Source organism: Corapipo altera, unplaced genomic scaffold (genome assembly GCF_003945725.1).
Source record: "Corapipo altera isolate COAL_440 unplaced genomic scaffold, ASM394572v1 45, whole genome shotgun sequence".
NCBI lineage: Eukaryota > Metazoa > Chordata > Aves > Passeriformes > Pipridae > Corapipo > Corapipo altera.
This window is the reverse complement of record NW_020884877.1, coordinates 24,730,523-24,755,561: the sequence shown is the minus strand read 5'-3', so window position 1 is coordinate 24,755,561 and position 25,039 is coordinate 24,730,523. Positions and strand designations below refer to the sequence as shown.

At 39.6% G+C, this 25,039-nt stretch overlaps 1 protein-coding gene across 2 annotated transcripts in view; it reads right to left on the bottom strand.

Moving 5' to 3' along the window:
- Window positions 1-25,039, bottom strand: part of KALRN (kalirin RhoGEF kinase) — a 504,478-nt gene that overhangs the window by 231,986 nt on the left and 247,453 nt on the right. For both annotated transcript variants that reach the window (XM_027637175.1, XM_027637176.1), the window contains exons 10-11: window positions 24,716-24,946; window positions 586-708 (exon numbers count right to left, since the gene is read on the bottom strand). In XM_027637175.1, coding sequence (XP_027492976.1) covers window positions 586-708; window positions 24,716-24,946 — 354 coding nt within the window. The remainder of the gene's footprint in view (window positions 1-585; window positions 709-24,715; window positions 24,947-25,039) is intronic.

The following is a 25,039-nucleotide window of genomic DNA, read 5'->3' as shown; positions in this document are numbered from 1 at the left end:
GACAAACGGACCGAAGGAAGGAAGGAAGGAAGGAAGGAAGGAAGGAAGGAAGGAAGGAAGGAAGGAATGAAGGAAGGTCTACCTGTAACAATTGCCTCTAATTCCAAAAGAAGCAAAAATTCCTTTCCACTGTACTCTCGGAAGGAGTGGAAGGGTAGTTGCCCTCACTGCAAACACACTCTAGTGTTTCCCCTGCTTCTTGGCTAACTGCCTCCCACCCTATTCTCAAGGCCCTCAGTCTTCACTGCAGGAGTTACAATTGATTTTTTTATCACTGTCTCTCATAAACCATTCTCCTCTATGTCCCAACAGTTTGCGTTGCTTTCCTGTAAACTGCGTGCAATTTCTCATGGGCTTTGAGACCTTTTATCGACCCAGTGTGGTGATTTTCTGATTGTAATTCCTGCCGCTGCCATGCTCTGCAGTGTGCATACTGACTTCCAAACCTCGGAGACAGGATCCTGCTCGGCTCCAAATGTTTGAATTGAGCAGCGTGACCCAACACAGCAATAGCTTTTCCTCAGTACACAGACGGAGTAACAAAAATCACTCCAGAGAGCAAAAGTCTCCAATTTAGACTCTTACCTGTGCTACCTCTTCAAAATCATCATGTCTTTTCTGCAGCGCACGTGCTCTGTGTAGGGACTTCCCCACGCCTGTGTGTTTGCTCAGAAAGGCTTCCCCGTGATTTTCAATCCAGTCCAGTACCTGCCAAAAAAGAACATCCAGTTATCTCTCCTGTCGCAGCAGCACAGAGAAATCCTGTGAGGGTGAGGATGAAACAGCCGCAGAGGAATGCTTTCTACTTGCTATGGCTGAACACATGTAGATCCGTCAAAGTCCGTTCCACTACACAGAAGATAAATGTTTATAGATGCTACTGTAAATTAGGTTTATTGAATTTTTCCTATTCAATTTATTTTGAAGTGTATCTTAGTTATTTGAGCCTGGCAGATATTAAATATTTACTTTCAGATAAATGAATTTTGGGGAATGGGAATCAGAAATCTGGAATCTTTTACAGGAAGTACCCTCCTCTGAAGAGCTCCTTGAGTAAATTGAAAACCAGCAATAACTGATTTCATATGTCAATGTGAGAGTGAGTACAAAAGCATGGCAGAAGGATCAATTAAAATCTATTTTTATGTGAGGAGAAAGCATTAGCAGAGAAAATGGAATGAAAAGGTTAAGAAACCTTCACTGTAGGCCATAAAATATTGACAGAGTGCACCCTCCAAGTCTTTTGAGTTTTGAGTTCCAAATGTTACTGATCCCTATGGAAAAGTAGGGTGACAAATGTGATATTCTTAGAGTTAAAGAATTTTCTTTCAAAAATAGGTAATTTCTATGTTGACTATCCATGTGGAGTTTCTTCTCACAGTAACACTGGCACTAAAATTTAGATCAAACCTGTTCGGGGTCTACTGCAAGCTGGAAAAAACCAGTTTGACCATATAAGCTTGGGAAATTTCAGGACGTGATGGCCACACTTTCTACATCCCTTTCCCAATACACAGAAGCTAAGGGAATAAATAGTACTAGATCAGTGCTGGTATTTCTGTAACAGCAGCTAGGACTTCATCCAGCGAGGAGCTCTGCACTCACAGTGAGCTGTGGATCCTCACTGCTACTGATGCTGATGGACTAGGAGACAACAGCTGGGACATCTGTCACACAAGGGATAGGACACTGCAAGCACCCCCAGGATAATGATACTACCACAGATATTATTGATTAAGCACGGAAACCTAAGACTAGAAAAATGGAAGATGTGATTATTTTTTAGTTATTATTTCAGGCAAGTAAAACTATTTCATGGCTTGGTGGTACAGAATCTAAACCACCTGGGCTCCCAGCATTTTCTGTAGTGTAGAATGCAAGCATATTTTTATAGGAAGTTCTAAGTACAAACAAAGCTTTATACACATATACTTAGGTTCCAACCCTATTTCTTTGCTGGGAAAAGCATTTTTTAATTAATGCTCTGTGCTTACAACATATTTTTTATCCACAGAGTACAAATAATTACACAAAATGGGGTATCAAAGTACTTTATGTCCTGCAGGGACAACACATATTTGGCACAAGTCACACTGTGGGTATGAGGAAGCAGGACCAGATGTGTTGGCAGTACAGTCCTTACCTCCTGTTTCCCTTTCTCTGACCAGTTTGTCTCCCATTTGCTCTGGGTAGAGAATCCTAAATAAATTCCTTCAAACTGTTTGACAGTCATGCGCCAGCTGGTCTGCTGAGAGCTTTTCTGCAATATATTTTTGACCAGGAATCTCTATATAACTTGTATTAACAATTATTGGAGAGTAGCCTTCTAGCATTTGTGTCATTAACAGTCTGCAAATAATTCCATTAACAACATCTTTCCTCCTGTCAGTAGTTTTCAACTTATCTATTAAAAATGCAACTAGATCCAAATTCAAGTTTGGAAAAAATCTCATCTAATATTATTTTTTAAATGGCAAGTGGCTTTAATTTAAACAATATTTCATATTAAATTAGTATGCAGTATGTGCTTTCTGTTTATTAATAATTGATAGCCACTCACTGCAACTACAGGAAACTATTCCAGGAACTTTTTCATGCTTATAGCATTGAAGTAGTAATTACATAATGATAAAATTTTTTATCCCAACCAATGTTATACTGGCCTGTTTTAGTCACTATTAGGTGACTGTTGACAGGGACTGACTCTTCCATCTTATAAACAGATGTTTTGTTACACACTTCAATTCAGAGTAAGAAATAAAACACATGACACCCACTTTTAACAATGATGAAAATAAAGAAAATTAATCTAGACCACAGTACTGGCCAAAAAAAGGAAACTTTACTCTCAAAAAAAAAAAAAAAAAGCCAAAAAACAAAGTGATAAAACATTCATACATAGTTAATAAACCTTTGTTCCAGGACTCATATAAGAGCTGGCAACTCCTGCAGCAGTGTCTTATGTTACAGTTGAGAAGTTATTCCATAATACCTGACATTCCTCTACTGTGAAAACTTCCCTCCAAAGTTATCTATGTAGGTATTGATTAGGTTTCCAAATCTTTAATTTATAAAATTAGATATAAAATACCCCTTGAGGTATCAAAATTGTATACCCACTTAATAAATCAAATCCTTGTGAACAGACAAGATTAAAAAAATAATCTAGAAATCATCTACTTAAGACATTTGCTGTGACACTCTATTTGATTACTTCTTTCCTATGTCTTTTCTGTGCTTAGAGTGCCATGTCTCAGATTTGACATACCCTTCCTTCTCTTTAAAAAGTTGTGGTTTAAATTGTTTTATTAGGTCTTTTTTTCTGCTGCCAATTCCCTTGAGAAATAATTACAAATAATTACTCTTAGAGAATAACTTGCTTAACAGCATGTTCTATGTCTTGTAAAACCATGTTAACATATCTGACCACTCCAGTTTTCAATGAATTTGTTTTCACAACCATCTTGTGAAATACATAAATGCTATAATTTCATTTTGCATAAAAGGAGGGGAAAATACATATATTACATACATATATATACACATACACACACACACACACACACATATATATAAAGACTAAGTGAATTGCTGAGGTGTCCCAGAAAGCTGACAAAAGACAGGATATTAGGATGAGGTTCTGATAATCTGATAGCTCTAATTAACAAAAGAATTCTCAGCATTTACTAATGTGCTAAAAAAAAATATATTTTTCCTTATATAAAGCACTTGCATCTAATAAGCTCACAATAATTTGCAACCATGGAGAAATATCACATCTTTGTTTCCATCCTACAAGGCACAGAAAGTTTGTTCTCAATGAGGAGTTGAGGTAAGGAATAACAGATGTATGGAATAACTGAGTGAGGATAGCAACAGCAAGAACATAAATCTGGACAGACACAAAGCACTTACTCTCCAGTGCAAATAATGAGAAATGTTAAGCAATTAGTCTGTGGCAAATACAGGAACAACTCTGAAAGGTCACAGTTAAACCTGAAATCACCAGCACTTGTAAACATCTACGTGTCAGCGAATTTGGAAAAATTCTCCCTTACTCTGAAGAGAGGAAATGTCTTTAGAACAGCATAACTGTGTAATAATTCAAGATAAACATTTAATGTTTTAATTGAGAGCACAGACTGTGTAACTTACTCTACTGCTGAAAATTAACATCTTGAGATAGAGTTAGCCACTGAAGTTACAGTAACTTAGTTCAAATAATTTAATTACTCCTCAAAAACTTAAAGGAGCTTGAAGATGCCATTAAAAATGCAGTTAAGAGTGTTTTCCAAATTACATCTTCAAATTTCCTAATTGTCCTTAATTGCTAAGCTATTTTTTTCTAGCTAGGAAAAGACTGTAAGTCATGAGTTCTTTGGAATTAAAATATTGTACTACAGATTCATCATCTGAGGTGTTTCTTGAAACATAACATTTATTTTTTAACTCCAGTATATTCCAGCTCTCTTTCTCAGTGCATTTACTACTGTACTCAGATTAGTTTGAAAGCTACTTGAGACAGGGTCCTAGAGCTCTGTCCTGCTTGGCAGCTCCTAGCACAGGAAAGCCTGATCCTGCCTCACTGCAATTTGAATCCAGGCTAACCACTGCTCTGTGGACACACTTCCCATGTAGGCAGCATTTTCCAATCCAGGCTGTCCATTAGATAATCCTGCATTAATAAAAACCTAACTGACTTCAAACTTCAAGACACATGTCCAAGCATGGTTGCAGCTGTCCCTGGAATCACCTAGGAAGCATCAAACCTCACAGACAGCTTCTGAAAGAATGGGAGGATAAGAGGCTTGGTATTTTACCTTCAGCTATGGCAAATTCCCATCCCACCCCTTACTGACCCCATCACTACAGGCGGGTTCACTGGGGTAGCTGTATCTGCTATTCCTCTGCTCAGTCCCATAGGATGTCCACAGGAGGAAATAAATGAGCTGCTCCATTAACTCTGATGGTAACTTCCATGAGACTGCAGAAACTGTGCATGTGAAGCTAGGAGGTGAGAAGGTGGCTCCCTTTCTTTCCTAATACTGTGTTTAATTTCCAGTTAGCAAACTGAGCATCAGGCTCAAAAGCCTGACTGTTTGCTGGGAGCCTGTAACAGAAGCAGAACACAAACCAAATATACTCAAGAAGCCCAGCTGATGTCAGCAATGTATATTGGTGAGGACATTGCAGGACACACACGTGAGCTAAAAAGATGTTAATCTCTCTTTCTTTTTTTTTCCCCAGCTTGTTTAAGATCAAAAATGGTAGAGGCAGTCTTTTCTTTCTATCATAATGTGCATGTCCTGTCTCCTTATCTCCTTAGGGGCACAATTACACACCCAACAAAATAAACAGCGAACCCAGGTCACCAAGAAAATTAAATAAATCTCAGTACAGTTACAGCAGGCTGAGTGTGCTGGCTATTACAGTCATTGTATGGCTGGATGACCATGAGATTCAAAATGCTACCTGGAGGAAGAATAGCCATAACTGTCCCTTTAGAACGATCTGTGTAACTGCAGAAATAATAATAGTGGCAATTCAGACAGGCTTCATCTGAGCACAGCACTGAGAGGCAGGTGCTTCAAAGAGAAACAGTTCCAGAGCCCTCTCCACACTCCTTTTTGCTGACAATTGAAATTCTGCCTACAGGAAGTCTGAGACCTATGGCACACCTAAGATGGCAAAATAAATATGGCCCAGGTGAGGTCAGGGAAAAACCTTCTTGTCAGTCCATTTACAGGGAATGGTGATTGTATGGGATAACACAGGAAAACATGGGAAGAAAGAAATGGAAGACTGGTTTTAAAGGGAAAAGGTTGAAGAGGCAATCAGGCAATAATTAAGCAAAGTTCTGGAATGATAATTGCTCTTCCTCTAGGCTAATTTGTATGATGGAAATCTGGCAAGATGATTGCATTAGTGCAGTTAAGGTCAAGTCTTTTAATAACTTTAAAAAAGTTAATTTGATTTTTAAATTAAAAAAAAAAGCAATGGGGCACTATTTTTAAAGGGCAGACTTTTCAACATAGCTCTGTGAAAATGAAGTCTTTCTGTAAGTATCTTTCCTAATCAGTAAACGTGAAAAATAAGAAACATTTCATATGTTTATCTGATTTAAATTAAAACCTCTTTGGGAAACAATTCTTTCTAAGCAAGTCCTCATGATATGCACCCATTTTACATGAATACAAAATTTGAAAGAAGTAGTAAATCCATTACTCTAAGGAACTATATCTGTTGTTGAAGTTAGTTGAAAGATTTCTGCATTTTCACATCTTTTAAACTGTATATCTTTTAGAATAAATGAATGAAGACGAAATGAGAATAACTTCAATAGGAATCACAGAATCATTAAGGTTGGAAAGAAACTTTAGGATCATTGACTCCAACCACTAACTCAGCATTAAACCACATTCCTAAGACATCTACACATCTTTTAAATATCTCCAGGGATGGTGACTCCACCACTTCACTGGGCAGCCTGAACACTGAGGCTTGCTCAAATACACCAGTCACTGACCCCTGCCCTCGTCCTACAGGAGGAGATGAGAAGTGTAAGCTGGTGATTAAGATGCAGTTTGTTGTGTTAGCAGTGACAGAGCACCCCAACGTCTGCATTTGACCCAGGCCCGTGTTGAACAGCTCCATTTCCTGAGTGAGATGACCCACTGAAGTGCCTCAGCCATGGGAATCATTAATCTTTGTTACCCTAAGACCCCCTGTTTTGCCATAGTGACTCTTACAACTAGGTTACTCTGAAAACTGAAAATAAGTTATAACATTTTACACTTTAAGCAGTAAAGAGTCAGATCTTGATCTCAAAACAGCACAAACCTGGCATAGCTCAAAGGGGTTAGTTTAACTCTTTGGTAAGAGAGTTGTAATACATTCCAGAGCAATTCCATCCAATTTATTCAGCTTTAAATGAGGTGTCATTTCGAATAGGTGCATAAGCATTGCCTAACTTCAAACACATGAATAGAGCCTCTAAAATCTGCAAGGCTTATGTCAGTGAAAGGAAGCCAAGCAGTATCAAGCTGCCACCATGAGCACTTTATTGCTTGCTCTTGAGACACAATGGGATAACTAAATTCTGGTGTGATACCAGGAATTCATATGGCACTCCAAAACTTGTGGGTTTATAGTCTCATCACTATTTCCACTCACAAAAATCAAACCTTATCTTAACCTTCTCTGTAGCTACTATTATGAATGCCCAGTAACTCCAAGGCCTTGCATGTCTGAAACCTCCTATTCCAAAAGCTCTGCTTTTGCCAAGCCTGCTTTTTGTAACCAGGAAGTGTAGTTAAAAGGTTTGTGTTTCAGATCATACTTTACGTCCAAAGCTTAATGTAAATATTTTGTTACACTGCACAGCAACAAAATCCAATCTTTTCTGTCAAAGCCCTTCAAGATTGTACAAGCCTAGTAAGTAAGACTTCCTGACTGTACTAGATTCTGAAAATACAAGACAGAGAATCTCTTAGCTGAAGATACTTCATTTTCTTCCAGTAGAAGAACGAGAAGCTACACATCATACGTGCATTTATGAGCAATGCAGTTCAAAGTAGATGTGCTCTCAGGATACCCATGAACCATTCCCTTATCAGGAGGTAAAAGGGCTTCTAATTGATAATTTGCACATTTGCCAGGGAGACCACTGAATCTGAGTGGAGGCAGTAGCCAGGGTGGTATTGTCAGCTTCTATCCATTGCAATTCCATCTCCTGGACAATGTTGCTCTGTACAGGCTGGAATGGCCAGCCCAATCCCATGCCTTCTACCAGGCCCTCTGGGAGAACTTGGTGTCAGCAACAGCACCAAGGAAGACAGAACTAACACAGGGAATTGGAAGAAAAACAAAATGAAAAATCCCCCCAAACCCACAACAACTGAAAGAGACTTAATAAGACCTAATCCCCTGTAATGAATAAAATGCCTACAAAGTCTGATTTAAATCAGTTTCTTTTTGTATTCCAAATCATTGCTGAAAATAGATTCCTTTTCCCTCCTATCCCTGGCCCTGTCACAGCAGGGTAATGTCAACTAAAGGTCTAGCTGAGAAAAATACACCAAAATACAAAGGAACTTATCCTCTGGCTTTTCCTGCTATTATTAATGGTTTATAATAGAACCCAAAACAAAATTCAGCCATTCTCATTTGTGGTTTTTTACCTCATAATAAAAACTGAGCTCCCTTTTTCTCTTCTTACTTCATTATAAATTTATGTTGGTGGCACAGTAAAGTATTTTTGACAGATTTTTTAAAGATGGGGATCACACCTCATGTTTAAACCAGAAACATCATCTTTGGCTCCCATGAAATTATTTTTATTTTCAGAGGCATCTATATATGAGTCTGTAACTCAGATCTTATTCTCACCAAAAGCCACTGCAAAGTTTCAACTGACTTTGGCAAATGCGGATCAAAGACACCATATTTGTCAAGTTAAAAGGCAGGAACTACTCATGCATCCAGCAGAACCTGAGTCCCTGGACACACACCATATTCTATTTTCCTTCTGAATATATGTAGTTCATATGACAGCATGTCCCAGGCTGCACAGGTTAATGCAGGTAAGTGCACTCCCCATGCAGATACAGCCCTGCTGATGCAGTTCAGCAGTGGCAGGAGGGAACTGTGCCTTACTGTGTTCATTCTCTTTGGTTAAACACATCAACTCCCGCTAGAGTTTTAAGAAATAAGCAAAAAAGCAACAAGGATTTCATATCTAAAGCAGACTGGAATTGGAGTGATTTGGTTCAATACTCAGCACTGCAGTTCAGCAAATGACTCAACATCCCTGCCTCCATTCGCGTTTCTGAAATGACATTACCCACATTTACAGATGAAATAATCAAGGCTGAAAGAGGAAGTGCTTGGAGTGAAAGCTGCCTTGAAGCTTTTTCAGCCTCTGGTAATACGTAGCTCCAAATTTGGTTGGGAATTCTAGGAACTTTTTCCAATGCAAGAACACACTGAAATATTATAAATAGTAAGCAACATCATGGCAGCTGTGCAAAAGTGAACAGGCAATCCATTGAAAGGCAGGGCTTTAAAATCAGGTGTAAGCTGCTCCTACACCTCTGAGGTATAATTGCCTAATTGCTGACCATATACCTATAAATCTTGAAATAACATAGCTCAATCTGTCCATGTGGTAATGACTAATTCATCTTCAGAAAATAATATAGACACCCTACCAAGTTCTTCTGCATTTAATTCATCTCAGACATTAAGTAATAAGTCACTTCTTTCAAACTGGTTTGAGAGGTGGTATATCCCATTATCACCACTCAAGCAATCTGAGGTTTCAGGGTTTTTATTGGGTGTGTTTGTTTGTTTGTTTGTTTTAAGGTGGAATTGAGTGAACAGAGCTACACTCATTAACATAGTTCGAAGACTGGACAAGAAGGATGAGCTTTGATGCCTCTTCAATCCTTTCTCAAGGAAGATCTCTCTTAAAACATTACAACAGATAATGTTCCCTGAAGTCAGTCAAAAATTTTTGAGCATCATTTTTGCCTTTCCTTTTCACCACAACTCCTCCGTGTGGTATGTATGTACTCAGTTGTGCCTGGGTCTCTTTCAAAAGTCAGGGAACTAATGCAGCTGCTATTAAGTATGATTTTTTAATCACTCCCTGCTTTTGCTCTCTAATTGTAGCTATTCCAAATACCACCACATAATTAAGGAGGTCTTTTCAAAAGAAAAAACATGCAGTCCCATTTACCCTGGGAGGGAAAAACAACCTTACAGACCTATCAGTATTTTGCTGCATACTGCAACTAAATTAATGAGGGGAATTAAATACAGAGCCAATTAAAACATTTAAAAAACCTTCCTTTATTCCTTTGTCTACATTCAACCAAATAAAGAAGTCCCCATGAGGTCAGATTGTAGGTGTTTTTATGAGCTTTCTGGACATTATGTGAAAGTTTCACCTCTGCATAATTTCGCATTTTAACAACAAAAATCTAACCTCTGTAGTTAAAAACCCCACTAGTCTGTCAAAAGCAGAACATCCACATTGTGTTCTTTGCAGTGGGGGCAGCCTTGTAAAGCACAGCTGATATTAGTGAACAACACATCTGAGTAAATTATACAACTACTGAGACAAGTGGGTCCAGAAGAGTGTCCTAAATATGCAAAAATAAATGCATATAGTCTTATTCACACTTCTCACTGCTTCTATCACCTACAGATATCCTACAAGCCCATCTGGAAACAGGACTGTAGGAGTTTATCCAGACAAGACAGTGCCTGCAGCAGGATCCTTGTTCATCAACAGCTTCTGCAGTGGAAATCTCTACAGAATAACAATTCCCCCAGGCACCCCCTTCCTAGAAGCTTCTGTTGCAAAAGTATGCCAAATAGTTATGAAAGAGCTCCAGAGTATGACTAAGTGAAGACATCCTAAATATCTTCCATATCAATGGCCCATGCACCAATGAGACTGTTCTCAACTTTTCTAGCAGAGGATCAAAAGTCGATGGTGACCTGCTGTAGCAGTGCTCTTCCATTCCCCACCCACCTCTGAGAACTTTCACATTATTGTAGACCTACAAACCTGGACAATAGTCAGAATTACCTGTCTGCTCCCAGATATGCCACCCTCCCATGAACACCACAGCTACTCTCTTCATGCCATGATGAGGTACCCACTGCCTCCCACTCCACCTTAACTCATTACCTTTTCACAGGCTTATATGGCAAAAATAACCCTGTGTCTGCCTTCTGCAGATGGCTGTTTTGTACTTGTACAGTTCTTTACATCTATAAACATATTATGATGGTTTGAAACTGATTCACATTTGGAGAATAGTGAGAGTACAGTGTGTTGAAGTCCCATCCACCTTCATGTAAAGAAGAGCTGTTCCCAGCTCTAGTAATTAGTGAGATGTAGGATTTAGTTATGTCTCTCTTGGAAACAACGCGTTCCATTCAGGGCTCTGGCAGAGCTGGCTGGGTGTAGGCTGGGCATTGTCACAGCAGTACTTGTCCATTTCCTCTGGAAACTGGCTGAGGTCACACAGCCCCAGCCTCTAGGATGCAAGCTCCCCAAAAGAGAGTGGGAATATACACATGCCTCTCCTACCCTGAGAAAGAACTTCTTTCAACTTAACATTGCTTTCCTTTGGCACAGTTCACGTTTATCAAATGTATCCCACTTATCTTTCATTTTCTTGATTAAATATTTTACTTCACAAAATTTGGCAACTGCCCCTCTAAAAACATTCCAAGTAAGAGAACAATAGACAGACAAATGAAGAACTAATGTTTCTTCCTTAATGCCTGGATTGCTACTAATGTTCCCAGAATATTGTTTTAAAGGAAATCAAAAGAAAAGAAAATATCTTCAGGTTAAAAACCTTGTTTTATTCCTTAAATGCTGAACTTCTTTTGGAGCAAATTTCAAAGTTGAGTGTGGGTGGAGAAGCTATAAATAACCACATTTGTGCATGCTCCTTCTGTACAAGACACAGAAAGTGTGCTCTGCATCAGCACAGAAAGATGCTGCTGCACTCTGCATGAAGCTTCTTGATGCTGGCAGGTAGAGTATTTCTTTTGCAGTTATGCTGCTGGTGTTGCTCTTTGTGAGTCTTTTCTCCAGCTCTCAGGAATCACACCTGGCACTTAGCTGCAGTGTGATCACCTAGTAGTACAACTCATCAAAGCCGTCAGTCTCTTAGCAACAATAATATTCAGAAGTATTTTCTTACCTAGGGCGTGTAGAAGGTTTTGGTTGCTGCTGTCCATAGCACTAGTTAGAACAGTGATTTTTCTCCTTCTGAGGCTAATACATTTTGCCCAGGTCTCCCTTTCTTGTCCCATGTTTGTCCTTTCAGATCAGTTTTACAGGGCGCAACTGCCACGTCAGGCAGAGATGGGGCCATATCTAGTCTAAGGTCTGGGTCTCCCCATCTGGGCTGTTTGCTTGGTCTTAATCAGTGTTTTTTGAAAGAATATCCCAGGTCTCTCATAGCTTAAGAGGATGGGAAGAACACTGTCCCAGGCAGAGTAAGCATTGAAGAAAAGGCAAACTGCAAAGCTCTTGATTTTTTTACTTAAGCAAGCCTCCATTTCATTTTCCTTTATGATTGCTTCCACCACTTTAGGCTTTGAAGTTCCCAGGAATAGAAATATCTGAGCATGCTCAGTGTCTGGCCCAGTTCCCTCCTCATGTGCACTTATGTGGGGGATCTCTACAGCTTTTCAGTATCAGCAGATAAAACAATATCCTAATTATTAGAAACCTCTTGTATGTTGAGTTAATGCTCAGATTCTGCTGTGACCATCTGTACTAGGGATTTTATTAATTCTTCAAATAGTTATTTAGCACCTTGTGTTTCTTCCTACCTTTAGTAACTGCTTTGCTTCCCTGGCACCACACTGACAGAAAAACAGTATTTGCACTCTGATAGTAAGTAGAGACACACTCAGGACCCAGCTGATTTAGATTTCTAAGGTCTTGACCTCCAAGTTGTTACTAATGACATCTATGATCACAGCTAATTTTCATGTTTGTGAACACAGCATCACAATGTTGATTTTCACGTTTGTGAGGAAAAGCTTTCTGATCCTATAGAGAAATTTGTGCATTTTAAAGTGTGACCCTTTGTGGCTTGTGAAGTATTTTCCTTGCATTTGTTTGCTTCGGGTTTTTTCTCAGTGGGAGTGTCCAAAAATGTTAAAGGACCCCTTGAAATACAGCAGACACACAGGAGGGAAAAGAAGAGCTACATGAGCTCTTTAGAAAAGTACGTTATCCTCAAATATGTAAGTAGAACTACTGATTTTAACTCTGCCAATGACAGATGTGGCTATGGTCTTCAAGAGAAGAAGCAAAACAAAACTAATAGAAAGTGGATAAAGACTCAGAAAAAAACACAAGTGTTCTTCACAGTTCGAACCCTGATTTGCTTTATGGTCCCTTGCAGTGCCTCAGTTTGTAAAACAAAGAAAGAAATCCACTGATAGATAAATGTCAGACTAAGATAACGATATCATTACTTCTGTCACTAAATGCACATTTTGATAGTATAAACCCACCTAAATTGTTACTAGTTTAAACAAGATATTTAAAGGTAAGTAGCAATTAGAAAGGACTGATAAAGGAAGGATGAGCTTTACAACAGGGTAGTCTTTAATGCAAGCACAATGCTCCAGGCCCTACACAGGCACTCCTCACTGTGCTTGAGTTGTTTCCTTCACCGCAGAGGAAACTGCTGACTGACCAAGATATTAAATAAAGCACTGCTTTGGGTTACTACTGGGACCAGATGATTTAATCATCCTGGTTTAACAAGGCTTACAAATCACAGCACACAGCAGAGGCAGGTTTAGTAAGAGAACAAATCCCAACTGGGACAAACGGGTCTTGGTACAGAGTCTCGTAGCATTACAGAAAAACTCACCAGGATGGCACCGCACTGCAGAAGTCTTAAACAGCCCTGCCAGGAACAGAGCCCTTTGGGGCTGAGCATCATGCCAACAGCTAGGAAAACATAACCTTTCTCCATAGGGCTCTGACCTAATTAGAGACTAGAGGCAAAATACAAGAGCGCAAACCATGTGGGAAAGGAGAAGGAGAACAAGGATAAAAGGAGTGGATATTCTTCATCAGGGAGTTTTCTAGGATCTCTTGTCTTTTAAATAAATAGCCAGATGTCCCAAACATTTTATCTCCCAGTTTATGTGTGTCAGGCTGTGTGGAGGGAGAAAGGAATGCAGTGCAAGGCTGTGTCTGACCTGCTGGCAGCGCTCCCCTGACACTGGTCCTGCCCAGGGATTCAAGCCTGCACCACAGCTTTTGTCCTGCTGTAAAGCTACTGCAGTATGTCCTCTGCTTATGCTCCCTGTCTGTCAATCCCTGCTCAGGCAAACCAGCTTGACACAGGATGTCCAGGGCAAAGAAGTCACAGTTCAGTACTGCAAGTAAGTGGGGAAAGGGCTGAGTTACTGTGGTGTTCAAGAAACTCTGTGTGTAGCACACAGACCCCATGCTGAGCCAGGCATTGGGGATGCAGGACACAGCAGAGCTGAGATAAAAAGCCCAGGATATTTGCATCATTGTGTAATCTATGGCTGATTCTTCTATATGTCACAGCAGAAAAGGATCCTGTGAAGGTTTCAAAGGGTGAAAGATTCACCAAAGGAGGCCATGGATAACAGCAGTGAGGAGCTGTTTGTAGGAGGCAAATGAATTGATAGTGACCCCTGAGTCCTGTGGCAGATTAGTAATGCGATAATAAACTAGAATATATGTGCAAGCAGGATCAGGCTTATGAAAAACCCCTTCAGAAAGAAGCAACCTTGAGCTGTTCAAGAGAAAAGAGGAGCCACCTAAATGACTCTAGTGAGAGTCACAGGCAGAACAAAGGGCAGAAATGTTTGGGGACTTTCTCTAAGACCACCTTTTTAAAGAAAAGCTCAGTTTTCTCCAAACTGAAGTTTTCTGTGAAAAACTTCTTTCTTTCTTGTTTTTCTCCTAGCTCAGTGGCTCTCAGGATATGGCATCCCATCGTCCTGAACTTCCTTCTTTTCTTGTTTCCTGACACCTTGTGCACTTTGAAATCCTGTGGAGGTAAGCAAGCAGTAACAATATCCAAAAGGTGTTTTGATTGTGTAAAGTTAGTAGTTTTTGTTGGAGAGAAAGGGAAACTAATAGTAGAAAAAAAGTTTCATTTTGTGATTTCCCTCCCCCACAACTTTTCCTCCTTATTTGGGAAGGGAATTGTCTCAAGGTCAGAAAGTTTTATATGTTGCTGAAGCCAAAAAAAAAAAAAATTCTCTATCCCTCAACACACGTTCCATCTGAAAAAATTCAAAAGGCAGGAAAGAAACAAGTCAAGAGCTATCAAAACAAAGGGAGTACAAAGGTGAAAGACCAACGGACAGGCCTGAAATATGTTTGGTTTGTGTGTTTTCACATTTGAAAGACATTTCTGTTAAAAGGGAACCGTAGCATAACATAAAAGAAGTTTATAGCTGTAACAGAATACAGGGGTTTGAGCCAACCAGTTCTGTCTAAATGTGCCTGAAGGGTTACCCCAGCCCAGGCAATAGCTTCCAGAACTACGATCCAGGTTACAGCTTTTAAAAACAAGCAAGAAGTTTTGTAAGTAGGAGTTCCCTATGAAGAATATGAAACAAAAGAAGTCGCCTAAAAGTCTCCTGTGAGCTAAAACACTCTGTGTAGTCCAAAATAGTGCACAGCCTCTCTTCCAAGGACAGAAATACCAGAACTGTTCAGTCGATTTGGTAAGGCAGCTACAGAAAGCAGGCACAGTCAACAGGACACGCTAACAGAGCAAGGAGCTGCTGGAGGGCACAGCCCTGCGGAGCACGGATAGCGTAAGGAGTCTGTGGCACGGAGTAAGGTAGAGCTGCCAGAAGGAGGAGTGAGAACTAGCGGGAATGACTAGCAGGGAGAGGAGCAGCTAGGAGAAACAGGTAATGGTGCCAGATCAGCTCAACCTAAATTGGCTCTTGCTACCCAGCAAGACATAATAATCTCAAATCATGAGTGTAATTCATTACCGGGGGGGAAAGTAACCAGCTGGCTGAGCAGCTGCTCTGTGGAGGAAAACACAGTGAAATTGTTATAGTTATACTTTGGGAACTAGCTATCATTACCCTCTTTGTTGTCTGGCAAGGCTTTTTCTCACGTCAATGAAAATACCTTTTGCTGGCCATCAGTCAAAAGCAATATGAAAGAGGATTGATCACTCTGAGTGACAGGGAAGGCCACAAAAAAGCTGGGAGGCCGTATCAGGAGCTAATTGAAAGGAAAGATCAAGGGAAACAAATGGAGTAGAAAAGAATGACTATTTTGGACTCCTAAACCAATGCCTAAAATAGCATATTTATTTCTTAGCATAACAGACCCTTATTTCATTTTTAGATAGTCCCAATAAATCCTATAAGACATTTCCATAAGGGGTAAAACTGGAATAGCAATGATTTTGAGAGTTTAGATTTCTTAGGGATTTCTTAATCAGACATCCTGAGATGAAAAGTTCTAGTCATGAAGCTTTCAGTGACCTTTGGCAAGTTGTTCAACATCAGCCTTTTAGAAAACCCATAATCCTGAAATGAAAGAAACCTTAATAAGAAAGAAGAACTACTGTTATTATTGCTTCTTAAAGTTACAGGGGAGAAAGTTTTCTGGAATTCCAGTCTACATCTATTCAAAGATCTTATTTTTCTCCATGTCTTTAGTGACAATTACTCATTCTAGCAGTTGTTTTCAAAAAATATACATATTTCTGGAGAAAACTCTATTTTATTTCTTTTCTTCACCACTGCAACCCTCCTATTTTTGTAGGGCTAATCAGTAACAGACAAGCCTAATTCTTTCTCCTCCTTTGCCACCACAATAAGAGCCAAGGATGCCTTTCAGGAACAATAAACTACACATGATACTGACATGCAAACAATCCTGGGACAGAAATAGACAACAAGGACATGATACATAATGACTACAAATTCTGATTAAGTGTACCAGCAAATTTTAGCAGTTCCTTTAGGACTGACTTCCCTGCAGTTTTCTGCAGAGCCAATCCTGTATCAGGAGACACTGAATATCTGGCAGAATGGTTAGAGGTGCTTCACACTACACAGGCTTTGGGCTCTTGCATCCTAATACATCTCACCCACCATTAGGTAGTGAACTGAAGGTCTTGTCTGAAGATCCTACCTTATCATTATTTCCCTGACAGTCAAGAATAAGAGAAGGAAGTATCCAGGGTACAATTCAGATCTTAGAATGAGTCATTCTCTGAAGATGCCAGTGTCTCTCTGTTGACTATAAAAGGAGACCACGCATTGGGCTCCTGACTTGGATGATTCAGTTACGATCCTAAAGACAGGCAGGATAAATACAGAGCATGGATAGTTACATCTACCTACAGAGAACTAAGTGCATCTTTATATTACCTTCTCCATTTCTTTATACTGTGAGTTGTTTCCTCTTCATCCACTAAAAGACAGATCCAAAACTTCAGTGAGTCAATCAGTAAGATTTCAGAGGGTTTCCACAAGGTCTTCTTAGCGTAAGCTCTCAGTTAGAATCCAAATATTTGCAGTTCAAGAAGTAGCAAAACAGACCACCTGAAAGTAGTAGGTCTTGAAAGACAGACAGTGCTCTGAAGAAGAAAACCTCTTTTTGACAGACAAAGGAATTTTATTTTTCAGTTCCTCTTCTCACTTCAATAGGTTCAGAGATCAAGCTGGTTGGTTCAGATTTCTACAGATCCTATCTCCCAAGACAGCTGTGAAGCTCATCAAAGTGTTCTCGCACTGCTCATACATCAGTGTTAAGTAAACTTCAGTTGGTAACTGAATCTGGCCCCTGAAGTTTGACATCCCTTGCACTACTGCTCTGTGTATAAATTAAAAAGTGATCATTATTATTTTTTCATCAGTGACTCTTTAAAAGCACAAAGAACAATTGTCTTCTTGACTTAATAACCATATAGAGGAAGAAAGAGAGAAAGGTTGTTTCCAGATAATTTGAAGTTACACTTTAAATCAAATTATGAAGAGGATAGTGTACTGTTAACCAGCAACCTTTAAGGAATTTCCAGAATGATATCATTATCATTTCCAGAAATATCATTAAATGAAAAGTTAAAACTATAGTTCTTTGTGATGAATTTTGGCACAAAAAAATACAGGATAATACTGGTCTAAATTTAAGAGCACTGTCAGAAGTTTAGAACAGAGCTTCCTCTCTCTCTCATGTGAGTTCAAAGTATTTAAAGCAATTTACTTCTTAACCTGATAGCCTAAGACATGCCAGGTGTTCTTACACCATGCACTGATCACTGGTTACAGAGTGCAAATGTGACTGCCTGGACAGAAACACAGAGCCTGCCTCTGTACCAACAGCCACTGTCTGAACATGCTCAAGTATCAATGTGCCAAGTATCTGCACTCTCAGTCAGGAAGCTCTGCTCTGGCCTTTTGAAGGGCAGATTTCTAAGCCAGAGTTAATGGCAAGTTGCTTTCCGTTGTGTTCTTTTTCCTAGAACCCTGTCCTGTTTGTGTTGAAAACCCTGAGTGCACTGTCTATAAATGCTCTGTGTCTTCACAAGCTAAAGGAACTAGGGAAACATCCATATGAAATCACCAGAAAATAGGTGGGCGACATTCTCATTCTCCTTCCTAGCATGGCTGCCTTGTGCAGCAAATCCAACACAATCTGGTCATTGTGAAATAGGGATTGTGTGGCTGTGCAGGGTGCTCTTATTCTACTACTCTCTGCTGCCACCAGAGCTTAGAGGTATGTCTATAGCCAGTAGAAATCATCTGAAACTCCTGCATAATCCCATGCTACTGAGGGTCCAAATTAAGGAATGGCAGTCCTCTTTGAAGAGTTCAAAATAAGCAAATAAGTCACTCATGGCCATGCCATTATTAATTCCTTTTATAATATCTGCAGGATACTAATCAGAACAAATAAACCACCACTTTACTTTCAAGACAGAGCTAGTTACTTGTTAATCCTCTTTAGAAGATGAGTGGGGCCACAAGTCTGTTCATTGCCTGGACTCGCACTCACATTGACTGAAAATGTGCCAGTTCCTTTGGCAGGAACAAAAGGAATGGAATGAAAATTGCCCTGAAAAAGCAGTTGCCAAAATGTTTTATTGCATGGTCTGTGATGAAGACTGGATGGAAACAAACAAACAAAACCCCCTTTTACTACTATTGTACCGTCCTTTACTGCATAAATAGTAGAGCAGAGAAGATTTAACAGCATAAGAGGCTGTTAGAGACATACCTGGGTTTGGAAACACATGCACATATTATTAAGTTGGTCCTTTAGAGCTCTGTAGGTAAAAGTTGTATGGTCTATCAGAATTTTGTGGTGAGATATTTACATCAAATAACAAACCAGGACATTGTGGCCTCACCAACTGCTGGAAGGACAAAGTTATTGAGAACAAAGGGATTTATCTCTAGGTCATGGATAACAAAAGGTTGCTTTCCCTCCTGTTGCATCCCATTGGGAGAAGGTTGCCAAGAAGTTTTACTGGTATTGATTCCTGAGTTCCTTCTTCATTAATTTTTGGGGGCAATACAACCATAATTAGAACCTGTACTCGCTATCACTCATGGTTGGTAAGGTCACATATACCTTCTAAGCTCAGAGAACTTACAGCAGTAATACCTTGAAAATGTAAACATATAAATGACAAACATTAAGTGCATCTCATGACTTGATCAATTTACCAAAAGGGTTGTGAAAATTCTCTAGGATGCTTTGAATTGTAATGTTTTAATTAGTGATCTGTCAGGGGTAGCTATTTACAGGCTAAATCTGCTCAGATGGCACACAGAGCATGTGATGTATTTTTGCAGGGTGCTGTGGCTGAAGTCATCTGGTAGTAAATATAATCCTGACTTAATTTTTCTTTTTCCTTAGCAATTGTTTATGTATAAATCTCTTGTTTTACAAGTATTATTATAAACAAAGCATAAAAGCAGATATATAGTCTGATTTCTTCTGTCTTTGAAACAAACTGTAACAGGTTGGAAAACTACAGAATGGTGGAGAACTCTTCATTGCCTTGAAGTGATCAAATGATCAAAACAACTGAGTATGCATGTGCATGTGGTGGTGGGGGGGGGGATGTACAGACCTAATCCTCTAAAATCTCGTGTGAGAGCTAAATGAAACACGAACTGCCTCAAGTACCCTAGCATTCTTCTGCAAATGAACTACATAGATCACATGTATCACATGAAGTGTTCAGCATTCTCAGATAGTGTATGGAGACAGACAGACATTGTCAGGACACTTTTCCATACAAATTATGTCGGAACCATGCCCTGATCTGTTTTCTCTGCCAGGAAAAGCCAGACACGTTACAAGTTAAAGTGCTTGGTTATGAAGAGAGACAGCCTTTCCTCTGCAATACTCTGCAGTCTCCCACAACAATGGCAGCTGGTAAATGTAATGTTATCAGAATGGCCACATGGCCTTTTTATCCATCACCAGAGGCAGATAACCACGCAAGGGAACCAAAACTATGTCCATTAATGTATCTGGGCATGAAGCCAACAGAAGGCAAATCCCCAAATTTAGAGAAATCAGATGAACCTGACACTAGTCCAGCCTGATCTTTTCAATAACCAAGATAATTTCAGACAGCGCTACAGCTGGTAAGGCAACAGTCCTAGCTCTCTTAGTACCCCTACTCTCTTGTTTGTTAGTGTCATCTTGCTGTTTGCCACTGGTCTTCATCTGGCATGATGGGCCTGTTCCATTTTGCCATGCAGAGCCACCACAGCTACCTCAACACTGTGTACATAGCCAAGAAACCCCACACACAGTACCTCTACATCCACCTATTTTTCAGCTTTTCCTTTACAGGCAGCCAACACAACCAAAGTGAAGCAAGAAGAAAGTAGCACCAGCCATGACTATGAGACAATTATGTGAGTCTGTGGAGAAACAGGCTGCCTGTGCCAGGCTGAGTGTTTTATGTATGGATGGAAATGACAGAAAGAACCGAGAATTTCTGTGAGAAGCCATAAGGACTGTAGAATGAGAGTAGCACTTAGACTATTCTGCCATGAAAGTGTGTTAAAATACCAAGTTCAAGGCTTGCCCAGACCATTTCAATAATGCATCTAATGGGTCTCCATTTTCCTTCTATTTTAACAGGTATGCTTCAGGCTTTACAACTTCTCTTGAATGAGTTTCTTATAAAGTAGAGAATTCAGATGAAATTCTTGCCCATATGAAACAAATGGGATGGGGGAGGCAATGAGGTGCAGAACAGCCTTATAAACTTACTTCAGCTCTTTCTAAGGCTGCATAGTACCATCTGCTTGTGGTACAACCCTTATCCTACTCTTGCTGTTTCAGTGTTGATGTTCATGGGGGCAAAGGGAACATATTAGATGCATGGAGAGATGCATGCAGAGGCTGGCAGGATAAATCAGAATCTAACAGTGCAAAGCAGTGGAAATTTGAGCTTACATGAGAACAATTTCAAATCTCAACAGCAATGGAAATGGTGTTATTTTGCTGGTAAATCGTCTGCAGAAGGGGAAGACCCAGAGCAGAGAGAGGCAAAAGGGAAAAGGTAACAAAAATTGAAGAATCTGCAGCAATTATAAAATACCAGTGTGAATGCCAAAGGGATTTTTTTTCCTCCCCTGCAGGACAGAATCTCATCACCTCTTCCCACAGCTGTGTTCTGAAAGGATCAAACACTGTAGCTCTTCCCTATCTGAAACCCAAGAACTTCTAAAAAGCAACTGAAGCAATGAAGTATTTTACACACTTAGCAACCCAACATTTTTATAATGATCCTAAATACTTTTAGTGTTAAAAGAGTTCTTTGTCAGTTCCTGCCTGTGTAGAGCCTCATAACAGCTCACAAATTGTCTTAACTGCTATTGCTTTTGTGTGAATGGTGCTCTACTTCCTGTAAAGGCTGCAAATGCAGTTTCACGCCATTTATTTTCTTTCCTTCTTTAAAACACTGTATATTCATTACTCATTGTCCTTAGCACTCCATTATTTACCTTGGTTCACATGTGCAAATGGATGTCATTGTATTAATACATAGATATAATAGTAAACAGTCTTGTAAAATGTCTGATGGTGTGAAGTAATGGTTATTTCTAATGATATTTTATAGCATAACATTTCTTACATTAATAATGTAACCTGGCAATCCATAGTGTTTACACTGTTTTTTTTCTACAGCACAACATGTATTTCAATTGTGCTGTGACTGTAAAGATTTTGTGCAGTTCAAACTAAAACCCAGCTAGAATCAGAAGTATTTCCTTGACAGTGTGAAACTATCTGAGAACACAGCTCTGACCTGCCATTAGTACATACAGCATGTAGTCTGGCCTTGCAAATGGTGCAGAGTACGCCAGGAATTATATGAATGAGCCCTGTTTAACATATCTTAACCCTTAAATCCAGTCCAAATGGCACACACTTGGCCTACATAAAGCCTTCATCCAGCTAATTAGTTTTGCAAGGCCTCTATGTGAACACTTGATATTGATGCCCAAATACTTGATCCCTCTGGCAAGACTAACTAGAGTAGTTAGATGAGGAATTATTGATCTCTCAGGATCCATAAGAATCTCTTCTTGGAGATGTGTCTTTCTCAAACGCTATTAATAGCTATTAAAAGCTGCTAATAGCAGACTGAGAGGATGCAAAATAATATTTGAGTCTGTATTAAGAATGTGCAAAACAACAAAACCTATCCCTATTCACATCCACTTTTAAAACGAGATTGACACAGAACAGGTGACATGAAGAGAAAGGTATAGATGAACAAGTGAGGGAGTGAAAGTTCTGACAGAGAGATCACCTTTCACCAGAATTCTTACTGCACTAGCCAACAGCTGGAGAGGCTGAGCCACGGGACATCCTGACAGGGAAGACTGCATCTCTGAGAGCACATTTAATTTTGAGCTGGGTGGAAAGGGGAGTATCTTCCTTAGAGAAACTACACTGTATCATTACCTGTCTAGAAGACAGCAAATTCTAATAAACTCTAAGCTCTCCTGTCACGATTTGTTCTCCCACATATTTTCATTTTAGACTTGAACCAGGAAGAACTCAGTTAAGGTTATTAAATTTTGACAAGTCAAGAAATTATTACAGATAAATGCTGCATATCTTTAGTGAGAACATACAGGTAGAGAGCTTCATCTGCCAACTGATGGGCATTTAACAAAATAAGCATAATAGGAATTGCACAACAAATATACAGGTGTTTATTTTCAAAGCCCTCATCAACATCCTCAGATATCTTCCTCCTCCTCACGGAATCTGCAATTCATATTTCACATTTAGCTGATAATTTCATTTATGAGTTACAAAGCATTTATCTTGAATAGTACAGATGTTTAGTGAACAGAATGATTCATCTCTTCCTCTCTACTTTCTAAGTAGGACAAAGAGATGCCTCCAGTGTGTGCTAGGATGGAAAAACGTCTGTCATTAAGTTGTTGCTTCCCAGATAATAACTACCCATTAAGAGAAAAATTTGGAAAGACTGCTGCCAACAGAACTCACACGGAGTATTGCTCTCTAAAGCAATGTGCTCCAGTGACTCTTACTGCTTCTTTCTTTTCCTCTCCCCAAAAGTCACCGTACATACGAAAGACCTGTTCCTTCCGAAACCCAGTGACACAGCCTCATTGCCTTGTATATGTGGAGAGTAAAAGTCTGAATGGGTTTTATGAATGAATCTCATAAACACTTCTACTGAATTCAGAAGATCTAAGAGAGAAAGTTTTGGTTTGGAAAGAGTGAAAAAAAGTGTAAATCACTCTAGGGAATGAAGAATATCTAAGATAATATGGATTCTTATTGACATTATATATCACAATTAGGAAAATCACAAAACCATCAGAATTTACAACCCTTGATTTTTGAGACTGTAACCCTAAAACTGTATTAACTTTGTATAGTTTGCTGAAAGTATTCTGAATTCCAAGTACATTCCCTATTTAATATATAGCTTATGAATTTCATTACCATGCAGCATGTTTGCTGACATATAATGAAAGCAAAGTTGCTTAAATTAAGCATTCACTACATTCAGTCCCAGTTTTACTTATATATATACACGGCATGAATATTTTTGTGGGTTTAGAGGAAAAATTAGGCAGGCAGAAATAATGGCAAACTTTTCAAGACTGCCAAAGAAATGGTCATACATATTTGCAAAGGACATCTACAGCTGCAGTTGTGCTGGTGCACTCCAATTGTGCCACTAACAGGACCCCAGATTTGCATGTTGAATAAAAGTTGCCTGTCCCCTCTCCTTGTTGGTTCATGTCTATTTTGCTTGTGACAATTTTGTTGCTCTGTCTCCGCCTCATTTTTCACTTCGAGGAAGGTAATGACATAAAGAACCCCAGGGACATTAGAATGCTCCATAAACATGATTACAGCATTCAGGCTCTTCATTTAAGCAAGTACCATATTGCCACCAACATCTGCTTCGGGCTGTAATGGGGCCCATTAACAAACCACACCATCCTGAATAAGCAGAGCCCTGTAACATCTGTTGATTGTGCTTGCATATTAGGCAGCTAAAAACATGGCATCTCACACCTACTGTCACTTATGCTGTTGTGCTGGTATTCATATGGATTCCTCTGGGAGAGAAAAGTTATTCACCTGGAGCCCAAGTTCTCAGAGGTGAGCCTGTACCCTATACATTGTACCTCTGTGAGATGGGCTCGGAACATTGGGGTGTGAAGTTCATTGGAGCCAGCAAACTCACAGCACAGGAACATCTAAAGATCGTCTAAACACCACCACTAAAATGTCTGTGTTGTTTCCTCACAGGAAAGTGAAATACACCACAGTTCAATGGTTTTTTACACTTGAAATTCTTTTTTTTTATTACACATCACTTTCTCAGAAACAGTAGAGCACCTATAGCTAATTGCTCACTTGTGAAAAACTGAACACTGAAAATAATGTCAGATTTCTTATGGGGAATGGACTGATCAATAATCAATGGACTGACTGATGATTGCCAACGTGAAACAGAGAGGTACTGAAAGGTGAATTAGGATTTTAGCATACATAGGGCTGCCTGTGAAATCTTGGTTATGGGAATAGCCTCTAGATGAATCACCAGTCTTTATGGGCTGAAAAGAAATGGTCATTTTTTATCTCTTTTAGTAGTGATATTACCTGTTGAACATCCTGCTGGAACACACAGAGCTGCAGCCTTTGATGTAGCCGGACTTTTCTGTGTTGCCAGATGCTTTCTAGGCGCCGTTGGTGATGCAGGACTTCATGTACCACATCCAACACCTGGTGAACAGCCTTAGAGTAGTTTGCAGTAGCAGTGAGGGATTCAGAATTCCCAGGGCTCAGGGGACGCTGTAGAACATCCAGCAAGGCTTTTCCATCCTGGCTCACCTGAGTGAAGAAATAGGACTACTTCACTGCACTGATACTTAAACATCCAGTAGCTGACAGAGAACATTCTAGCTCATTCTTTTTCCCCTGTGT